Source organism: Fulmarus glacialis, unplaced genomic scaffold (genome assembly GCF_000690835.1).
Source record: "Fulmarus glacialis isolate BGI_N327 unplaced genomic scaffold, ASM69083v1 scaffold6512, whole genome shotgun sequence".
Taxonomy (NCBI): Eukaryota; Metazoa; Chordata; class Aves; order Procellariiformes; family Procellariidae; genus Fulmarus; species Fulmarus glacialis.
In genome coordinates this window covers 1-21,268 of record NW_009198325.1, presented here as the reverse complement: position 1 = coordinate 21,268, position 21,268 = coordinate 1, and the positions used below count along the sequence as shown (strand labels likewise).

General features: G+C 37.2%; 1 protein-coding gene across 1 annotated transcript; it reads right to left on the bottom strand.

Moving 5' to 3' along the window:
* Positions 1-349: 349 nt before the first annotated feature.
* On the bottom strand, positions 350-21,255 carry EIF4E (eukaryotic translation initiation factor 4E). Its single transcript, XM_009572838.1, has 7 exons — positions 21,151-21,255; positions 12,410-12,516; positions 10,101-10,196; positions 7,938-8,001; positions 5,888-6,001; positions 3,174-3,313; positions 350-1,090 (listed from the first exon to the last, which is right to left on the bottom strand). Exons 1-7 carry the CDS (start codon positions 21,253-21,255, stop codon positions 976-978), a joined length of 741 nt encoding a protein of 246 aa, XP_009571133.1. The 3' UTR covers positions 350-975.
* Between the last annotated feature and the right edge of the window lie 13 nt (positions 21,256-21,268).

Below are 21,268 nucleotides of genomic sequence, written 5' to 3'. Positions count from 1 at the left end.
AAATACTTGCTGTATAGATGGAGAAATAAAAGGACAAATCTAGTTGTCTAAAAGACAATTCACTGTACACATTTTATTTACAGTTTTGTACACTGTCTTAATATGAATGGGACCGCTTTTCTACTTGAGCCATTTTAACCAAAGCAAAATAACCTAAGTAATACAAAGTGTTAAAATACAGCGTAAGATACAAAAACAGACATACTATTTCTAGTAAGGAATGTAAATTATGGTGTTACATTAAAAAAAATCCACAATTATGTTTAGGAAATCACACAAACAGATCACTGATTTGACTGAAATGCATAAAAGCTTTGATATTACAAAAAACCAAAAAATTACCAAAGAATGCACAAAATTAATGTTTATTCCACCTTTGTCATATTCCCAGATTCTTCACCAAATGTTACATGAGCAAAAACAACTGAAATCAAAATATTACTAATGTTATCAAATAGGGAAAACAAATAAATTAATCTAGCAGCCATCAGCATAGGTTACAGCAAAGATGATGCTGTATAAAAAAATTGCTAGAAAACTGTATGCACCATACTCTTTTCCAAACCAGCAAAATGTTACTGCATACAATGCAAATGTAAAACAGAGTAATTTCCTGCAGGTACAGAAATGCAACTTCTTTTCTGAATACTGTGGATAAACAAACGTGGTTTTTTTTTGTAATAGTAATGTTTCTACCAAGCTATTACAGAGTGGGCCAGGAAAACATTTATGGATTCGGGGGGTGAAGTGTACTAAAATTCTGATTGGTAATGGTTACTTCAGCCAAAATAGAAAAAATTGAACACAGAAGTACAAGACAAAGGCGAATGAGACTTCTCACAAATCTTAACAACACTTAGATGGAAATCAAATTTAAATGTAGTCCACTCTGCTTCTGAAGAGGCTTTGGTTCAGCTCCCAAATCTCGATTGCTTGACGCAGTCTCCTATGAAAGAATACTCAGAAGGTGTCGTCTTAAACAACAAACCTATTTTTAGTGGTGGAGCCGCTCTTAGTAGCTGTGTCTGCATGGGACTGATAACCAATCACTATCTTTGGAGGAAGTCCTAATCTTTCCTTGTATACTCTCCTGGAGAAAAGAAACAGAACAACAGTTTAAGCAAAGCCCTTAGGAAGGAATTAGTAACAGGACACCTGCTTTTAAGATCTGCTGACGTCTTCATGAAAAATAGTTGCCTATTTAGAAACAATTTCTGAAGTATAAGTAAAGGAGTTGAAACAGGATTTTTCTAGCTTATTGCATCTAAAATCAGCTTATAGTTCCGTATGAACAATGACTTACCACATAAAATAGGACAAGCTCTTGCCAAAAAATAATTAACAGGCCTACATAAATGTAGAACACAGGGATTCTACTGCATCCATGTGAGTATCATTAATATCAGCAAGCTATATTCCCACATATAGAAACAAAACAGCTATGAAGAAGTCATGGTCCACGATTCCAGAACTACTGAGATGATAAAGTCACTTGAACCAAGTAAGTGAGCAATTCCCCGGAACAGTCAGTTTTTATCACCACACACATCTCTGGCACAAAGACTTGCTCTCTTTTCTTTAACTGTTGATAGAAAGCAGGCCCCCCATCCCCATAATGAATTGCTGGTCATGGTACTGGGTCACGGGCCACTACCCAACTGGAGCTTTAAGAAAAATCAGCTTGGATTTTATGACTTAAGAGAAAGAAGCAGCAGTACCCCCCCTTACATACACACACACACCCACCATGTTCCTTAGCATAGAGTACAGGTGAGATGCAAGCCACTAATGGTGCTAGGCTGCAAACTCTGACTAAACCACAGAACAAGCCTGTTCAACTGCAGCTTGTTAACAAAGCTATATAAAGTTGGTTTTTTAACCTACCCTAATCATAATGGAGCAGTTTACAGGACCATAGCCTACCCCAATTTTAACTGTTAAATAAAAGCTTGATGTATTGTCTTTGGAGTTATGGCAACATGACAGCAGGCAGTCAACTTACATTCATCATTGTGTCCGTCAGTTTGCAAAATCTTAACTTTTTTACAGTTAGTTCTCTAATGGAGTCATCTTAGCTCCTTAGTTAATGGTTAACAGAGTGCTAAAAATGCACTCTGATGCCTATTAGCTTTGGTGTAAGGTTATTCTCTACTAGCAGAAGATGTGTACCACAGTTCTATTTGTCTATTGTTAAACACTTACCTTTCAAGTCTGAACATGATTGTATAATGAAATTGTTAGTATAAGGCACACCCCACCAGGTTCATAAAGGCCCAAATGAGGCATGTGTCAAGAGAAGTATCCTTGAATAAGTGAAAGATATTAGCTAGCTACTATGCCTGACAGTTGAAGTTCGGCCTAAGACAGACGTGCTAAGCTGGGAAGATAACCTAGGCAAACCAATGAAAATATTTAAGCGGCCTACAATGACCGAATTTAACAGCAGGTAATTTTGAAGCATCGATACTACAGCATAAGAATACACTAGCTTTAACAATACTTGCTCAATCGCAGAGCACAATATGCATTTTCCATAGTACAGACACATGATAATCTGAGATGACTACTATTGCTTACTGGAATGAAGACTACAACATGCTATTGACCTGCTACACACGTCAATGAAACTCAGCATTATTTTGTTTGATTTGCATTTAAACAGAGACAAAAATGTAGGAAGACATCTGTAAAGCACATCACTGACCAGCTTTTTTCAAATATAAGGACATCCTTGTGAGCTTAAGTTTTACAATGCCTTTTCTTTCTTCTCTTATTTGTAAGCATCACTTTCCTGAGAAAAATCTTACCAATACTCTACTATTACTGGCTACCCGCACCTTTACAGACTGGCATGCTGCAACAGAATCTACACTATCTACAAGTATTAATTATAATGCCTCATTGTGAAATGAAAAACTTCTGCCAAGATTTGTGTTCGATTCTTCATTATTTCTAAACTACAGCGAAGGTAGTGCAGCAGTGCAAAGAAGTTACTAACATAAGCCCATACAAAAAACTACACAGTAACACAAATAATTTGGCACTGAGTTACTTGAACATGGGATACAGCTCGGCACAGGCTACATTTGCCTAAAGTGCATTCTCTATCAAGTTAGCTGGCTTTAAATGCATTGTTACACTCATATATTCAAGACACCAATCACATTACTTACCCTATATGCGTAACAGCATCCCTGTTTTCACATTCAGTTGTCCATATTGCTATTTTATCACCCTTAGTTCTAACATTAACAACAGCACCACATACATCATCACTGTAGTCATCAAATGACTCCCCAATAAGGCACAGCAGCTACAAAACAAAGATTAACCATTAAAAGTGGCAGTTCAAAGTCAGAATTCTGCTCCATAGGCAAACACTCAGTGTACACAAAGAACTTTGAAGAATAGTACGTTTTACTGTTTATAGCCACTTGCCATACAGCAATCAAGAAGATACTGCAATAAACAGAAGTGAAGTTCCAAATGTTACAAGTGAACATAAATTCAGTTGTAGTAGGGTATCTTCCTCCTATTTTGAGTTTTCCGTCTCTCCTCCTGTCCCAGCAGCTGCAAATTCTGACACAGTTGATCATTTACATAGTGTTGCCTCCCACCCCATCCTCCCAATCCAAAACCAGGTAAGAATTAAAGGAATTTATTCTTCCAAAGTACGTTTAACACAGGTAGACAAATACGAAATTTTAAGTGTTTACATTCATTATCTAGGAAGAACCTGTGAAGAACTATTTGGGCAATGTCAGCTATGTAAGGTCCAACTTCAATTCTGAAGTATACCAATTCAGAGGCAAATCAGGTTGCAACTTGGATGAAAAGTGCTATCTAATGAAATGCTGCTTCCTACCAGCACACTCAGGAAGCTTCAGAGTTCCCACAGACTCTAACATGGGAATCAGTCATCCTGAACAGAGTGTAACGCAAGTGCAACACCACAAGTATACATGTAATACAAGATTCTCCCCCACAGGTTTCTAATGGTGAAGCTTGGAATTGGCAAAGATGGTACACTCCAGGAACATCAGATTGAGTTAGGTCACATCGCTGTACAATATGCTAACTGTGAAAGTGATTTTTAAAATCTACAACTTGCAACTTGTAAAATAAGCAATTTTTAAATATATAAAACTGAGAATTTCTTGTGGTTAAGACAGATTTATCTAGTCCATGCTGAATTAAAAATCCTTCTGCAGGATTAGTCTCCAAATGGATGCTTGTTTACTTCACTTGCACAGTACGTTCAATACACTGCCATTATATTAATTTTCCAGAATCACTTATAACATTTGGAAATTCAACACACTTGCAACTTTTTGAACAAAGCAGGTCTTTCAGTACCCATAAGAGCTGCAAGGGCTGACTTCATCAAGGAAATACAAAAAGGACAAAGTATGCTATTGAATAAATCAGGTATAACTACGCATGCTTTAAATGTTACATCCAGTTGCAGGATGCACACATTCACTGAGTACTGAAAGCCATAAACATTTAAGTTTAAACCACACACAAACATTCAAAATACTGATCAACAGCCTTATACATGCAAAGATGACTACCATGCTCAATAGACACTGCAGTCAAGTATATTCTTCATGAATGCTGCACAACAGGGGAAAAAAGTCTTCTCCAATGAAGTTTAGTTTACAGTTAAGAATGGTAAAGATCATTAGATTAAAATAAAAATTTGTTCCAAAAGGGAGTGATAAAGGAAGAGGTTTTGATTCTTATCGGAGAAAGTTGGTTACAAATAATTATTGGAATTAGAAGTGACAGGGTTGTTTTAGAGCACATATCCCAGTCACCTGGGTATTTGGGCTCTGTGCCATTGCTTGCTACTGAACAAAAAGCAGAGCCCTTGTGCCTTAAGTCTACATAGACTATCTACACGTTTCCAATCCATATGTAATGATTATTCAGAGTCAGAAGGACTGACACAGGCATTTAGGGGGAGAGGCCAAATGCACACAGCAAGATGTTTATTTACTCATGTGCAGTCATACTGCCTAGTAGTATAATGCTCATCATCCTTTCTTCAAATCATTACAGTGACCTACAGATCCCAATAGCTCTGGTGCTTTGGACACCTCTGCTTTGATCCTGAAGGCCATTTCTTCCTTTCAAAGGGATGCAATAGTTCTTGCCTCTCACACAAGCAGGGAAAAAAGATCAAATATTTGATAAGATTGTTCTGCATTGTACTCCCTGCAATCCATGCCCCTAAAATGCAGATCACACTAGACTCTCTTAGGCTATCCTGAGTCAGTTCCTGGACAGTACAGTTGTATCCTTTTCTACAACACATTTACTGCAAGCCACATAATCTCTAGAAGTATATTTACCATTCAAAAAATCTATTCCAGAAAGATAACAGCAATGGAGAAAAGCATTTTTATAGTGCACAGGAAGATTGTGCTATTACTTGCCTATCCTAGTGTTAAGATAAGTACAGAAAGAACAAAAATAAATCTGAAACTCCCCTGTTTCAGCAAGACCAAAACCTGAAAACCATTCACTTATAGGAGTATTTGTAAAACAAATTGTTACATTTAAACAGTTACATTTGGGAGTCACATTCAAGACAAAGTATTATTTTCCCAGTAGCTTGACAGCTATTCTGTACATTCCACAGTAAAAGGTTAATCTGTCCTGTAGAAATACCTCTGTTGCTGCCTGTTATAAGAAAGTACTCAACAGAATACAACTACTTTGAGCATCACTATTGAAAAATCATGCCTGTCAATAAAAACTTACAGGACACTGTGCTGCCAGGAAGTTAGAATTCAAGTGTGGCACACAGAAAGAACAAACTAGTTAAAATAATACAAATGCAAGATTCTTCAGTTGCAACTTGTAAGGCTGTAGTACTTACTGTCTCTAGCCAGAAGCGATCAAGGTCACTTCGTCTCTGCTGTTTGTTTAGTGTAATTAGCCATCGTCCTCCTCGCTTGTTTTTTTCATCTTCCCACATGGGTTCAATCCCATCCTGCACAGAACAGCCAGAAGTTAAATCAGACTTGATCTGTACTTTTCCTAAATAACAACCAAAAGGCCAGTGGTAACTGAAATAGCAACTTAAGAAAAAAGTATATACTTTAAGATACATACCTGTCCAGAAATTCTGTCTTATGCCAATACCAAAGTTCCAAAACAGCTTAAAAAGTGCATTTTCTCTAATGAATTTTTATTTCTACAGCCCTGGCAAAAGTCTCGGCTACACAATGTTACATAAAAACTGTGGGAACAGGCAAAGCCAAACATCCACTTTGCCCTGTGTGAAACAGATAAAATTAGCAGCTACATTCTGGAGTCCTTATTTTAAGTCTTGGACTCACTGCAACATTGGCCGAGTGCTTCGCTTATGCATAAAGATTACTTCACTGAGACAGACACCCTCGGCAGTCTATCTCAATGACTTCCTGCACGCACAAGGTGAGAATAAGAGGGTTTTAATTGCCAGGGCCACAAAAATCAACACACCATTTAAAAGCAAGTTGCATTCTGATTCATGCTTTACCAATGGCCCTGCACTCAATTACATGACTCTGGATGCACTGATCCAGCAAAGCAGCCAGCTGCCACTCCCATATCCACCAGCTATGCTGCACTTCAGGAAAGTCAGTCATTAAAAAAAGCAGGTAACTGTCTAGACACTGAAATTTGGTTAAGAAATGTCTATTAAGAGAGCCACACTACAGAACTTTGGCTGAAACTAATTAAGTGTTCAACGTGCAGGACGGAGTGGTGTCAGCTCACTTTAAATTTAACACCCTCACTGGCAGCTGCAGAGCTCAAACTACTTCATCACCTTTAAGAGGCACTCCTACGAGGTCACAGTTGAAGGACAACAGCAAGAGATTGCTCAGAAGCCTGCAACAGTTGCCAATTCTGTACCTGTTCCATGCATTTAAATAATTAAATTATTGCTGATTGATGATATTCAAGCACAGAATAGATACACACACTTAAACCACAAATTTAGGATTCATGCAAAAAATACAAGCATGATCCATAGATAGCCTAACCTCTGAAGGGCCTACAGCTTCTTGAAATTTACTAGTAAGGTTTCTCAGTCACCTAAAATACTGTTACCTTCCCAAACCCAAGTATCACCACCTCTTCACTACCTAAAGCTGCTGAGGTTTGCAAACTTTACAGTCAACTGAGGAGTCCCAGCCAGTAGCTATGTTTTATAAGCAAAGGAGAAACCAGGCACCAGTACTTTGAGGACTATTTAGGTATTTGAATCCAGAAAGGAAGCTGTATGTTAGAAGCGCTTCGGAGAGGTTAGGATTTAATTTAGAGCTCCAGCTCAGATCCCCACTCCAGCCGAGGCAGGATTTCATGTACGCTTTCTCATCAGCATTTCCTATTCACTAGCCTGAACACTTCTTCAGCATGCTTTAAGTGTCAGTGTTGGGTACAATTTTCTATTTCATACGTAAGTAATACGGCATGTAACTGGTGGTGTAAAAATTAATTATAGGAGCATTGTACATCTGGCTAGTAGTGCTCATGAAGAATACTGGAGAACATTGCAGCCTCCCACAGAAATCAGACATTTTTAACTCATTTCATGTCACACCAAATGACAGAGCTGGAAAATCTTTCATATTATAAAAATCATTGAGACTTAATTATTTGCATAAGCATCTCAAATATAGAATGAAGACAAACATAGCAACAGATTAAAATGTACTGTCTGTGAAGTGTGTTAAAGCAACGACTTGCATTTTCAGAACTAGTGACAGCCTGATTTTCAGAGGGCATGTGTTTGGGACTTCCTAAAAAAATTAATACCTTTAGGACATTCCCAACCATGTTCCTAAATATCTGAAGTGAAATATTTGGACAGTATCTTGCTTGGTCAGGAAACCATCCATCAACATCCATAACTGAAGAAAAAAGGTTAGCAAGCATACCTTAAAGAGCGAGTAGTCACAACCAGGCATTAAATTACTAGAGAGCTGGATATGGTTGTATAAACTATTGGAGGGAAAAAAGCAGGATTAAAAACTAAGCATTATTTTAAGGTACAAAATTCTTAAAGAATTTAAGACAAATGACCAAATAAAATACAAAAATTAAAAAGCATTAAAGTTATTTCAGAAGCAACCCTATTTCCCAAGTATTTTTCAGCAGTATAAAAGCATTAGCTTTAAGATGTTCTGGGCTTAAAGAAGCAGAATGGAAACTGGTTTATGAACACTTGCTGGATTCCTATACAACAGCATTTTCCAGAAATACCAATGCTTCTTTTAAACCTAGTTCTAACAAAGTTATTAGAAACATAACTTACTGAACTTTCACGGCAACAAGTTCTGTGTGCATGTGTATTCTGTACATATACATACATGGAAAAAGGATAATTTTTTATATTTCTAAGGCTATTCTCTCTGCAGAGAGAGGTTTTAGGAGAAATACTCAACTTTGTTATTTAATACAATACTCTAGGGATGAAGGCTAGATAATAATCTAATAATAGTAATTAGGCCTAATAATTCAAATTGAAATAGGGACTCAAAAGGCAAGAACAGACGACTGAAGCAACAAAATATAAAATATATACTCCAAATTAAGTTTACAACTATGCAATTGGGGGGGGGGGGGCGAATCAAAGGAGTACATACTGTCTCCTCCTCTAGCAAGATAGATGCTTTTTTTCCCTGCACTGATAAGGTCAGGCTTTAGAAGAAGGCCTGCACAGACCACAGTAACCTGTAGTCCAAGACCAACTAACATTCAGGCATGGTCCAGCACCAAAAAGGAAATTAATTACTGCGATGTTCTAACAATTAGAAATCAGGCATAGGAATTTACAAAGCCAGTTACAGATTTACCAACTTCCTTCTTTTAAGTTTACCTTAACCTTAATATTTTCTCCCCAGAGCAACACACCTATTTCCCACTCCGACCACAATGGAGGCATAACTTCTCAATTGCTTGTGACTGATTTTGTACCTTGATTGCAGACACCTAGATTAAGCACTTCTTTTAATTACCCAGACTATCTTGGTTATAGGAGCTCAAAAAAAACTTACCCTTAACCAACTTTAATAATGAGCTTCAAACAATTTAGCCTCCCATCACATACCCCAAGACTGCAAACTACTGTTCACTCAACCATCAGTCACCCCCATAGTAGGAATGGGAAAGCTGGTTACAGGCACAGAATCCTATTCCCCTCTCTCTGATGACTGCACTGATAAATACTTGTTCAACATTTTCAGTATCTATTTCTTTCCTGTTGGTGCTAATGGGTCACTGATGGGCCTCGTTATTCCACTAAGAGACACCATCTCTCCTTTACTGATCACATCCGAAAGAACCACCCTACCACTCAGTGTAGCATGAAACACCAAGAAAGATCAAATATATAATGCATTTTTCACCCTCAATTTCCTGCTACTTGCATTTTCTCCACATTTCATCATTATGGCAGGCAAAATCTTCCAAGTAAGCCACCTGAATCTGACTGAAGCAAGTGTTTGGAAAGCATAGGCCTACCTTCAAAGGCTTTGTTCTTGCTGTTTGAGCCTAACTGCTTTTGCAGACCTTCAATTTAGAATTAAGGTAGCTTCTTCTGTAACCTCTAATGAACTTCTTTCAAGGATGTCATTAAACTGCATCAATCTCCCAAGTACTATGTTCCAGATTCAGGCACTCTTGAACATCTAGTGAGCCAGCTGTCTGAGAATTTAATCAACTCGCAAAATTTGGGGCCAAGGAAGTGACAATCAATTGGCTACAAGAATTTACAAATTCATGTTACTATGAGATAGCTACTGCACAAATACAATTTTCTACATGTATGTCATGTACATACGAATATAAGCAGTGTTGCAGTGTTAACAGCAAGACAATGCGCATTTAAAGTATGAAAAACTTCTCCAAACACATTTTCTTCAAAGGTTACATTCTACCACATTCTGAAGAATGGGGAAGACCTCACCTTTAATTTTGCAAACATTTCAGATTACACCCAAAAAGTTGCAGTTAATGGAGTACTTTGGATTTTTGACTTTGGCATAAGCTTTGCCAACATATGCCAGGATTATTATGCAGATTGAAACATCTTTACTTACGCCCAAAAATCTTCAACAGTATCAAACTTTGAGATAAGACGAAGATTTGCTTGCCAAGTTTTGCTCTTGTCATTTTTAAAAAACCAGAGTGCCCATCTAAAGGGAAACAAAATAAAATAATAGCATCTAGAAATTAAAGTATACTAAATATATAATGAATTATTTGTATTGTTATATCCAAACTAATTGCAAACCTTAAGATATTATCAGCACGGCAGTCAGTTTTCGTCAATAAGCTACATGAGAAACCCAGTTCTCAAATCCAACTCCTTGCAGATCAACAATATTTCTGTTCCCGTTACAAGAATCATGGCAGTCTTGATCAATCCATTTAGGTAAATATTTTAAATAGTTTTGGAACATTTCTAAGACTCTAAACCTCTAAGCCTCAGATGTTTCTCCTTGCTGCCACTGCTAAACTGCAATCCCCTACAAATAGCTGATTATGGTCTAAAACACCACCAACTATTCAAAGTAGGAGCACAGCTCCCTTTCCAGTAATTTCCTTGTAAAGGTTACAAAAGCTAATTATATCACTCTAAAGCTATACATGACATGAAAGTTTCCCAAGCACTCACATACAAGGAGAGCATAAATTTTAAAAGGGAAGCTGCATTAAGCTTACTAATGACAACAATCTTACAAAAAACCCAACCAACTTTAACTGTTTCACATCTTTAAATCTGCATATATAAAGACAAGACTAAACGAAAAATTTTCCATCAATTTTCTTCATCATTATCTCAACTGAGTACAAATCTCAACACATATTATAAATTGAACCTTTCACACAAAGATGCTTTCTGGATCTAAAAAGCATCGTTTAAAATGCTGGAACAGGATACCTGATGAGGCATTTAACGAAACAGGCTTATTTTTCATTCTGATAGTTTCAATAGTGTTGAAATCGCTCAGGTTAGCACTAGAGTAGATTTATCTTCTCACAGCAGAGTACTTCAAGTTGCCAGGTGTCAATCCATTGCTTTGAGACCTTTTCTGACATTTCAAACCTTGTTTTAAAAGTTTACTATTTTCCAGCAATAGCCCCACTACCACTTGTAAAGGAGTGTCAGCACCAATTTAAGCAAAGTGTTTAGGGGAAAAAGATGGAAGTTGAGAGAAAGACAACAAGGGAAAATGGGATGCACACAGCATAGCACTGCAGTGCACAGTGGTTTTCCACGCTTGCTCAAAACTCAGAAAAAGAGTAAGGTGCCACCTGGTGAAAGGTTCACTACGGGGCAGCACCTACCTACGAACATCAAGTACTGAGCACTGCACATCAGCTCTTCAGCTTACTTGGAGAAAATGACTTCCTAGCTGCTCTTTTTGAAGTATATGTGCGCTGCTGGAGTAATGTTTGTGCACATTTAAAGGAATTCAACCTGTAAGCTTGAACTACCTTTCTGCAGTAAAGGTATTACAAGTTGAGGTTTTCAAGTACAAAACTTCTTGGTAAAGTCCTCATTGCCTCTATAGCTCAGTAAAAAGCTGAGTAGTAGCTTTTAAAGCTTTTAAGACATACCTGTTTTTGCACACTGCACACAGAATTTAGTAAGAGGGCTTTGATTTTTTTATAACTTTTCTTAACTATACTTTTAACTACTGATCCATGTTTTTCTCGTTAAACAAGAAAATTTAAGTGCCCTACAGTTTTTTCCTCTTAGTGACACATTGGTACAAATGTGTGCATTTGCACTTTACAGGGTTTCTTCTGCTGTGCTTCCCATAGATAACGAAAACAGTATTACTGTAGACACCAACCACTCATATGATCAAGTCTAATAAGCTCTTTGGCTGATTAACACAGCTTCTACTACTTTCAGTTCCAAACAGGAGAAAAAAATTATAAGATATGAAGGAGTAAGACTCTGATAAGAGATACGAATGAGAAGTCTTTACCACTGGCACCTTAATTGCCCAAAGTACAAGGAAGAACGGAAGGTTTTCCAGTTCTGCTTGGCAGCAACTTCATCTCAGTGTCAGTCTCTTAAAACACACCAGACAAAAGCAACAAAAGCTCTGCTTGCCTCCAACTAAACACAAAGCCATGCTCTTTCCAATTACCTGGCTGCATTATGAAAATTTGCAAAGATTTTCAGCTTCTGTAAGAACACTACATGAAAAGGCTTTAAATTACAAGAAGATCAGATTCTATTTCCTCTGCAACCTCACTGCAAAAATCTTCAAAAAAAATTGAGAACTCTTAAAATGCTGCTAGAAAAACATAAGGTAAACAAGAGAGCTGTAAAGCCACAGGCATTCTTCTATCATTGGCAAAATTACAATCATGCTTCTGTACTATTTACCTGTTTTGTAGTGGATGCTTAATATACTGTTCAGGGCTGGCAACCTCCTGACTAGGTGCTGGCTCGGTTTTCTCCTCTTCTGAAGGCTGAGGGTTGGGAGTGGTTTCCTGTTTGAAGAAAGGAGTTATTGATATGTTCCTTCTCAATTTTTATTGAAGTAATTTAGTTCTCTGAAGTAACTTTAAGAAGGTGGAAGCTACGAGTTCCTCTAATTCACCTTGGATTAGGGGCCCAAATCACATCATGGAAGCACAATCTGCATCCCTTTATTCTTCAACATCTGAACAGGTCCCACAATAAATACTAACTGCAGGAATTCACATTCTGCTGTTCAGCAATTTGCTTCCTCTGTCATTTGTTTCCAGAATGGTTTACTTAACATACTTGCCTTACTTTGAAACAGTTCTCTGAGTTATTTCAGAAATACATAATATGCTATGTTATCTAGAATATGCACATCTAGAAAGTAATTTCCAGAGTAATTTCAGAAGGAAAATTACTTTAAAATCGGTTCCTGACAAAGCATCATTGGAAACAGATGTACAGGCCCTGTTTATTTAGAAAAGTCTGTTATTACAAATAGGAGACACCTACAATTCTCATATCTGAAATCAGCTATTACAAGCAGCTAGAAACCAAACTGGTAAGTAGTTATCTTTGTATTTGCAACATCACTACCAACAAAGCTTCAGGCACCAAACAGCAGAATTTGAACACATATAGTTCTCAAATTTCAAACTGAAAAAAAATGTAATTACATCCATTTGCACGGATTAGACTGATTCTAAGTATAATTTTTTCAAATCTCTAGATACAGTGCAAGAGATGTCAAATATACTTTAACACAAAGAAGTGAAATAATATATTCCCTGTGCATGCAAACCCCCTCAAGCTTGTCATGCAGTTGGGAAGCCACTGTGTCAGGTTTGAAATTCTAACGCCATTCCTTCAAACTAGGGAACACAAAGCTTTATTGTGAGGCCAAGTGTCCCCGCCAGTTACCACCATCTCTCCCTAATCTCCAATCCGTGCTAGAATATTACAGAGACAAGGAGTGAGGACTAGAGCTCATTCCCTACAGCTAACACAGAAAAGCCTCTACAGCTGACCCTGTGAAAGAAAAAGCACTTTGGTAATATAAACAAATACTAACTAAAGCAGACCCAAGGACTCCACACATTCCTAAATGCAGCAATACAAAAGTAGTACTTAAAAATTAATTTAAACTTTGTGGTCTTAAGAGAGTCAAAGCAATGTAGGGGTGGATTAACTAACAGTAAGTCATCTAATCAATGGAACAGTTTATTCCAGACTTCCATGTTACTCAGTTTATCATCACCAAAGCTGCTGAAAAGTGGAATGGATTTGAAGTGATAACAAACAAACACTGTTTAACCTTCACAGTCCCAGCTGGCAAACTCTTCTGATAACACCTAAAGATCTGTCTTAATAGGGATTTTCGTTTCATTATCAATATATTTAGCATTATTAAGCATGATACTATGTTTTACTTCAGAGAAGTTACACCTTTATGCTTGAAAATAATTAAGTATGCTTTAGTATAACAGCTCACCTAGAAAAAAATCTCAGTTCAAAAGCTAATTTACATCATGTTTAAGAATGCTTTCATATGCTCCCATGTTCACAGTGAAAATACTGAAACCCGAAGGCCTAGCAGGGGCAGTGACAACTAGGATGGTGCTTTGATTTACACAGCACAACGGGCAGGTAATACAATTTCCTGCCTCTTAATAAAACTAAATGCTTTCTCAGGATTCCCTAATGGGGAACATCACTGACAAACCCATAGAAGCAGTGTTGAACTATCTGTCAAATCTCCTTCAGTGCAATACTATAAAAAGCTAAACAGATCTTCCAAAAGCTTCAAATTCTATCTAGAATAAAATTTCTAGTGTTAGCCCCATTTATTTTTAAGTTGATAGGATCAAATATTCATCTTTCCCTTTAATCACATACAAGAACCCACAGAGCTAATTAAGATGGTCAATGCACAAAGGCTTTGAAATACACCAAAGAAGCATTTCAGTATTTCCTCCTCCAAGTTATTACTTGTATTATGCTACAAAAAGCCAAGTACAAACAATTACAATTTAAGTGTTGCCCCTTCAGGTGATTCTAACTAGAAGAGTTAGAAATATTACACATGCAAATACAATGAGCATACAAGAAAAATCTTGTTTATAGTTTGGAATTGAACTAAGCACTAGGTTTTGTGATAAAGCTTGCTTTCATTCACAATACTCCGCAGTTGTGACATCTAATATTTACAATTGATTTACAAATGCCATTACACTAAAGATTTCTACATCAAACAGACTCTCTCGACAAATGCAGAGTATCTTCCAAAAATCATTTCAGTTGAGAATCTCATTCATGTTTGTTTAGCAAATAGCTTTCAATACACAAAGAGCTAATCCTAAAGTCTCCCTGGTCAGTTTTCCAGAAGTATCTAACTATATAAACTGGAAGAATCAATACAAAACTAGTAAGCACATGCAGGGCTATGCCATTTCATAACTTTAATACAAGACAACATCAGAAAGGATTAAGGTAGCACCTCCAGACAATTAAAAAAAATGTAATGAACCTCAATACCTGCCCAGCATACCGATGGTCACCCTTCACATAACTACATGGAAGTCCATTTCTGGACAAATGGAAGACATCTGACTCAGCACAAACATTTTAGTTAATCACCACAACAACAAGTCCCTTAAGATATTTTGAAAGCTATCTAGCATCACTACTTTTTATTTCCTACTGCCACCAAGGAAAACAGAAAAAGGACCATTTTTGGCTGGTTAATCGTATCAGCTCCCATTTCCTTCCATCTTACCTTTATCTCACTATTCTGACCACCAAGCTGAAGTATTTGTATAGCAAAGCACTTTTCATTATTAGTCAAATACAAAGTATGTAAGTTCACTAATTGGCATTCAAAGTCCACTTCTTGTACGCAACATCTTTCCAGCTACTGAAATTCTGCCCCAAACCACAAGCATGCAGGTTTTAAAAGATTCTATAGATATAATATGAATTAAAGTGATATTGCACACATTTTACCAATTCACACCTTAATAGTGTAGCAAGTGCAAGATTTCAACTTAAAGTCAGACTGTCTCCACAAGCAGTTTCTGGACTACCAAATTTTAAATCCTTCACAATACTTTACTATTGCTCATAACTAATGCATTCTTTAATCTAAAATTGACTTTTTGTCTACTATTAAACTAAGCTACCACTGGGTTTCCTGCTTTTAAAATAGATGTAATAAAAGAGAGTAGTATTACCAGATAAACTGGAAAGCTTCATATGGCCAATCTTACTCCTCATATACAAGACAGCACGTAATTAAAAGTGACATTTATTCACTACCCACATCTTTTTTTGATGTAGGAATCAGCTTGCAGAAGTCCATGAAACATTTGCCTACTCAGCATTTAATGACTGTGCATCTCCGCACATTACTTGGCTTCTGACACTTGCAGATTTAATTGCTGTTATTTATTCTTTCTCCACAGCACATAATGACCAACATATCAAAGGAAGGTGTGCGTGTCACAGGACAGGAAACAAATAGCACTTACAGTAAAAACTGCTTAATCAGGTTTGTCTATTTAGGAGAACAACTAGCTCAACTAGGTTTCACCAAGTGTTTTCAGCTGCTTCCCAGACCACATTCATGTCATCTAATTGTCTATGGAAGTTGTTTAGGAAGTCCAGTTGAGAGAGCACAACATTTATATCCCAAAAGGACGTAACCTAGCACTATTATGCATTCTTGGTGAAAGTCAAGAGAATCAATTAGTGGAAGAGGCTTCCAAAGTTTTCTTGCTTTAAACCAAAATAAGTTACATTTGAGAGTTTCCACCTTGATTAGGGTTTCCAACAGAATGAGAAAACTGCACATCCCAGTTATCAGATGTCTAGGGGAAAAAGCACGTCAACTATCTGCTGGTCCTTATGCTTCTTGCAGATAACTGCTTCTACACTACAGTTAGGATAACAATTCACAAGGCACAGAATCAAGAGCTATTTATTTAAAAATATTCCAGACAAAAAAAGGATTTAAGCCCACCCACGAGCAAGTATTATGTGCTGTAAGAAAACAAACCAAACGATGATTTGATACGCAACTCTGAGGAATAAATATAGAGAGGTAAAAATCATACATAGTATGTGTAACACCAAGTGGAAGAGAGGTACCAATAGCCACCTGTTAGCAATTAAACAGTGTTAAATAGCTTTCCAGACACCAGGACAGAGAAAAATTTTCTAGGCATGACATAACAAGCCCTAATGCAGAGCAACTATCCTAACAGCATACATTATTACTTAGACCACCACAGATTTTTAGAAAGGCATTCACTGTTAGAACACAAACATGGGACATGATTTTAACTGAGTGACATCCCACCAAATTAGAACAGAAGCCCAACACATGTACAGGAACAAAAGACTGAGGTAGAACAGTCACACACTTCCTCCAGGGTCAGAGGGGCACATTCGTTTGTTTTTTTAGGAAATATAATCTCCAGTTTTAAAAGATGCAAAGAATATTTACAGCCCTTTTGACTTCTGAAAAATGAGTTACATACGCTTGAAAGTAGCCATCAGATTTTCAACATTTAACTCACAAACTTATGACTAGAATTAGCAAACAAGTTACAAGGTATATCAAAATACTTCAGTATCTTGGTGTTTTTTCCAGCTGCCTAAGCAGGCTGCCCTTGTGCTACCACTTCTCAGCCCAGTTTGCAGTCTGCTGCTGCCTTTGCTACTGGAAGATGAAATCTACCCACAGGATAAGATGACTTTCCACATCTGACATTCTGTTAGTTCTAAGGCACTCAGACAAGAAACAAAAACTTCCCAAAACTACTGAGGAGAACAGTTCAGATGGCTCAAGGGACAAAACACTTCTAAATCTCCCTGCACACTTGTACACAATAGACACAAAAGCACTCCAAATTACTGCGAGTAATATATTGATCCACTCGTACAACCAAGCATAGAATTTTACATCAGCTGAAAAATTAAAACACATTCAATCTTCAGAAAAGAATTTAAAGCAAAATTGTATAATGTATGGATGCTCAAGAGGTCAGTCTTCAATCAAAAAGATGAAGTACTGTACATACTACTGGTATGCCCGATTATTGTTAAGCATGTAACATACACAAGCTATGATAAACAGCACTGAACATGAGAAAAATTGACCACTCTTTAAAAGACTATTCATTTAAACAACTGTTGCACATTTAGGAAAAAAAAAAAGACTTTTAAACAGTTAAAATTTTTCTGCCTTATATCTACTATATAAGAGTCAAGGACAACTGCTACTTTCAGGCAGCTAACAGAACACTTGTATTATATAGCACACTTAAATCTGTAGATCACACACTTAGTACCTTCATAATGTGAATGTTTTGAAGAGGAATAGGTTCTAGAACTTTAAAAAATGAGTGACTGTTTTAAGTTTCTAGGTTAAAAATAGTCTCTAAAGTTATGTTTAACCTTGACTTTAGAATATTTCAAAAGTGAAAGACAAATTTGTTTGAGGAAAAAGTCACATTAATTCACTTTTAAAATCTGCATTTCTCTTTCACAATGCAGGCTCTCTACCAAAATCTCTCATTTGATTCTCCTCTCTATCCCCCCAAAATTCACACTGATCTTTACAAAGCTGCCAAAAGGGTCACATTTTCTCATCAAAGTTTCCCATATACCTCCACACCTGTAGGTAGTATCAGTATATGAAACACAACTCAGTCTCATATGCTATTTTTATTCATTACTTTGAAATAAGCTTGACATTTTATAAGCTGTGGGAAATGTAATTATTTTTTTAATTGCTGTCAGAAAAATATTTATCTCAAAAAATTTACAAGTTGCCCAACATCATTCTCCTCTTAGAGGAAGCTTTGTATTCAGTCAGAAACATAATTTACAATTCAAAAGTTTATGATAGACATTCTCAAATTATTAAACAGCATGCAAGATACATTTATCCTGCATCATTTCAGAACAATGCAACGAGCAAGCAACCGCCTTCACAATACTACAGCTGCATACTATACTGATTTCAATCATAGCAGGTCACTGACTACATTGCAGCAGAAATACCTGATAATAAAAGTAAGTCTAAAGTTGAACATGGCCTGCACTTAATTTACATGCTAACTGTCTGAAGAAATACCTTTCAGCCTACCTTGAATTTTATGAGCTATTTTGAACTTTCCAGAATTTCAAGGCCCCACACCACTATGTTTGTAACCCCTTGAGATAATGCTGTTTCATTTAAAGAAGGTTGAGTCCTACCTATTGATGATTAGCTGTTTAAACAAGCATTTTTCAAATTATACGTAACTGAAGTTTCAACCATGTATCTTAAAATGTGGAGTTAAATTCACAAGAATTGCATTTGTGCAAGTGTAATGATAACTGTCATGAAGCAAAAAAAAGCCATGATGCCCATTTCCAATTTGAACGATGAGGGATCAGACGCTCACATATAAGTTACTTCCACGTGATTTATACGCACCTAGAAGCTACAGGCTTTGTGTGGCTACATTTTAAAGTCACCTTTGGTAAACTATTGTTTACTAAAGCATTACTATTGGTTTTGTTGTTGACTTTGTGAACTTTTGCACAGTGTTATCTGATCACATTTAATCCTCAAAGGCTACAAAATGAGCACACTCTAATAGGACTCTCTTCTACATATTCTCACAATTAATCTAGCATAACAGAATAAAAGAATAAAAGCAAAACAATCTGGAGAGCACAAGAAAAACTGAGAGGTTTAACCTGTCAACATTGCAGAGGCTTAAGTTTTCCCTGCAGTGGAGAAGTAAACCACTGTGCAACAGGTCTATATTTACTTAGAATAAGCTTGCTTTTCTTAGCAACTTCCATGGGACTCTTTACAGTACTCTCAACTCAAGTTTCAATATTCCTAAAGAGTTTCAAACATTTTTTTCCACAAGACTTAAAATGTATGTTACATTTGAGAGCATGGAAGTACTAGAAACATCACTGATTTTAGTAGGGGCCTACATTAAAAAAACAAAAAAAACCAAAAAACGCATTCAGTAGTGTTTTGCATTTCCTGAGACACATTTTCACACTAGGGAAGCATCACAGATGACATCTCTACAAACCTAGGTCCAGATTTTGAAGGTCAGTAACAGAAAGGCTTCCCTATGATCAAGGGGTAATCCAATTCCTAACCACACATACAATTAAATTATTTAATTGAAAAGCACGTAGTATTTCCACAACATTAAGCATCTATGACCTCAGTCACTATGCAAGTCTAACTTTAAGCTTAGGTAAGACAAGTCTGAGCCACCTAAAAGGACAATAAACAAAAATTTTATTATTTAAATAAAATTGAAAATAAGCAGGCATAGCTGATATTTGTTTCCTGAAGTCAATCATTCTTCAACTATGGCAGAACATTCAACAGCAGCATCAACTTAAACTGTTGTGAGTGTTGCCCTGTCTTCCGCTTTCACTGGCTCAGCACAACCGTTTGTCACTGCATGGTGAACTGGATCTGGGAAACCAGTCTTGCTGGGAAATGGCTTGGCAAAATCAATTGTTTATTTTTGGCTAAATTAGGCCCCAGTTCTAGCTCAACATGCAACCTCGTGCTTATGCAAGAACAATGGAGAGAACGGTGCAGAGACAGGTTTACGCCAGCACCACAGCCAAGAAAGCCACAAACCCATGTCTTTAGAGTCATTTCAGTTTCCACTGGCCATCAGTATTACAAATTATTTATCACAACCCCTGCTAAGCTCCACAGTCATCACAAAACACTGAGCTGACAGGAAGTTCTAATCTTCAGATATGTGGGCTATGGCTCAGAAAGATCAGCTTCTGGATAGGAAAATAAGTGTTTAACACTGTGGCTGGAGAACATGGGAAGGGTGCTGCTGGTGGTCCAGCTCACTGTCTTAACAACTGACATTCTTCCTGTTCAGAACTGCTAGTCAAGCCATTTATAAATGCTGACCAATTTCAATCTCTTCCTTGTAAGTAAAGGTGGTTCATGGAAGAAAATCGTAAGAGGAGGATCAACGTCCCTTACACAAAAAGGTAAAATTAATCTTTATTTAAAAACAGTGAAGTGATTTTCAAACTTAAACACTTTTTGTCTAGATGTTACACAGCCTCTCCAAAGTACACACTGGCTATTTATTCATAGTTGGTAAGCAGCAGCAAGAAACTAGCCTTCCTTAAGTTTCTCATTTTCTTGAAACCCTAATACACAGTCTTCTGCTGTCCACTCCTCATGATACACAAGCATGTGGGATTAGGATAACAACTATACTCAGACCACTTCCAGCTGCTTCAGTTCTTTAGGGAAGTGCAGGCTGGGACAATGTTTATAAAATAGAGCATAATATCATAAATGTAACTTAATACCTAGAAAAAAGAAAAAAGTACTTCATTATCATGAAAACTGTAAAAAAGCTTGACTAAAAATACCATTTTGATCCAGAAAGATGACATAATCGGAAAAAGCCAATTTCGCTTGCAACACGCCTCGAGTCTTACCAGTCACACTGTTTTCTTGTTTCAGCTGCCAAACTCCCAAGCAGCGCATCTGGTAACTCACAGATCCTCGCCCCAGGTTAGCGACCCCGCTCCTCCTAATCGCAAGGCCTCTCACCGCAAGCTCTGCGCCTGCTTTGGAACCAGACTTTCACCGCTCCCCGCCTGCCAGGAGGGCGCTCGCCGGCCGGCGGGGAAGAGCCGCCCCCTCGATGACCGGCAAGTCTAACCCACCGGCCTCTCCCGGCGGAAAGCAACATGGCCACCCCCACC

Coding starts and splice junctions, on each gene's coding strand:
- EIF4E (XM_009572838.1), bottom strand. CDS start 21,255: ATGTTGCTTTCCGCCGGGAGAGGCCGGTGGGTTAGACTTGCCGGTCAT. Junction 8,002..10,100: donor ACTGTTGAAGATTTTTGGGC/GTAAGTAAAGAT, acceptor TCCCTCCAATAG/TTTATACAACCATATCCAGC. Junction 1,091..3,173: donor GATGCTGTTACGCATATAGG/GTAAGTAATGTG, acceptor TCTTTTCTCCAG/GAGAGTATACAAGGAAAGAT.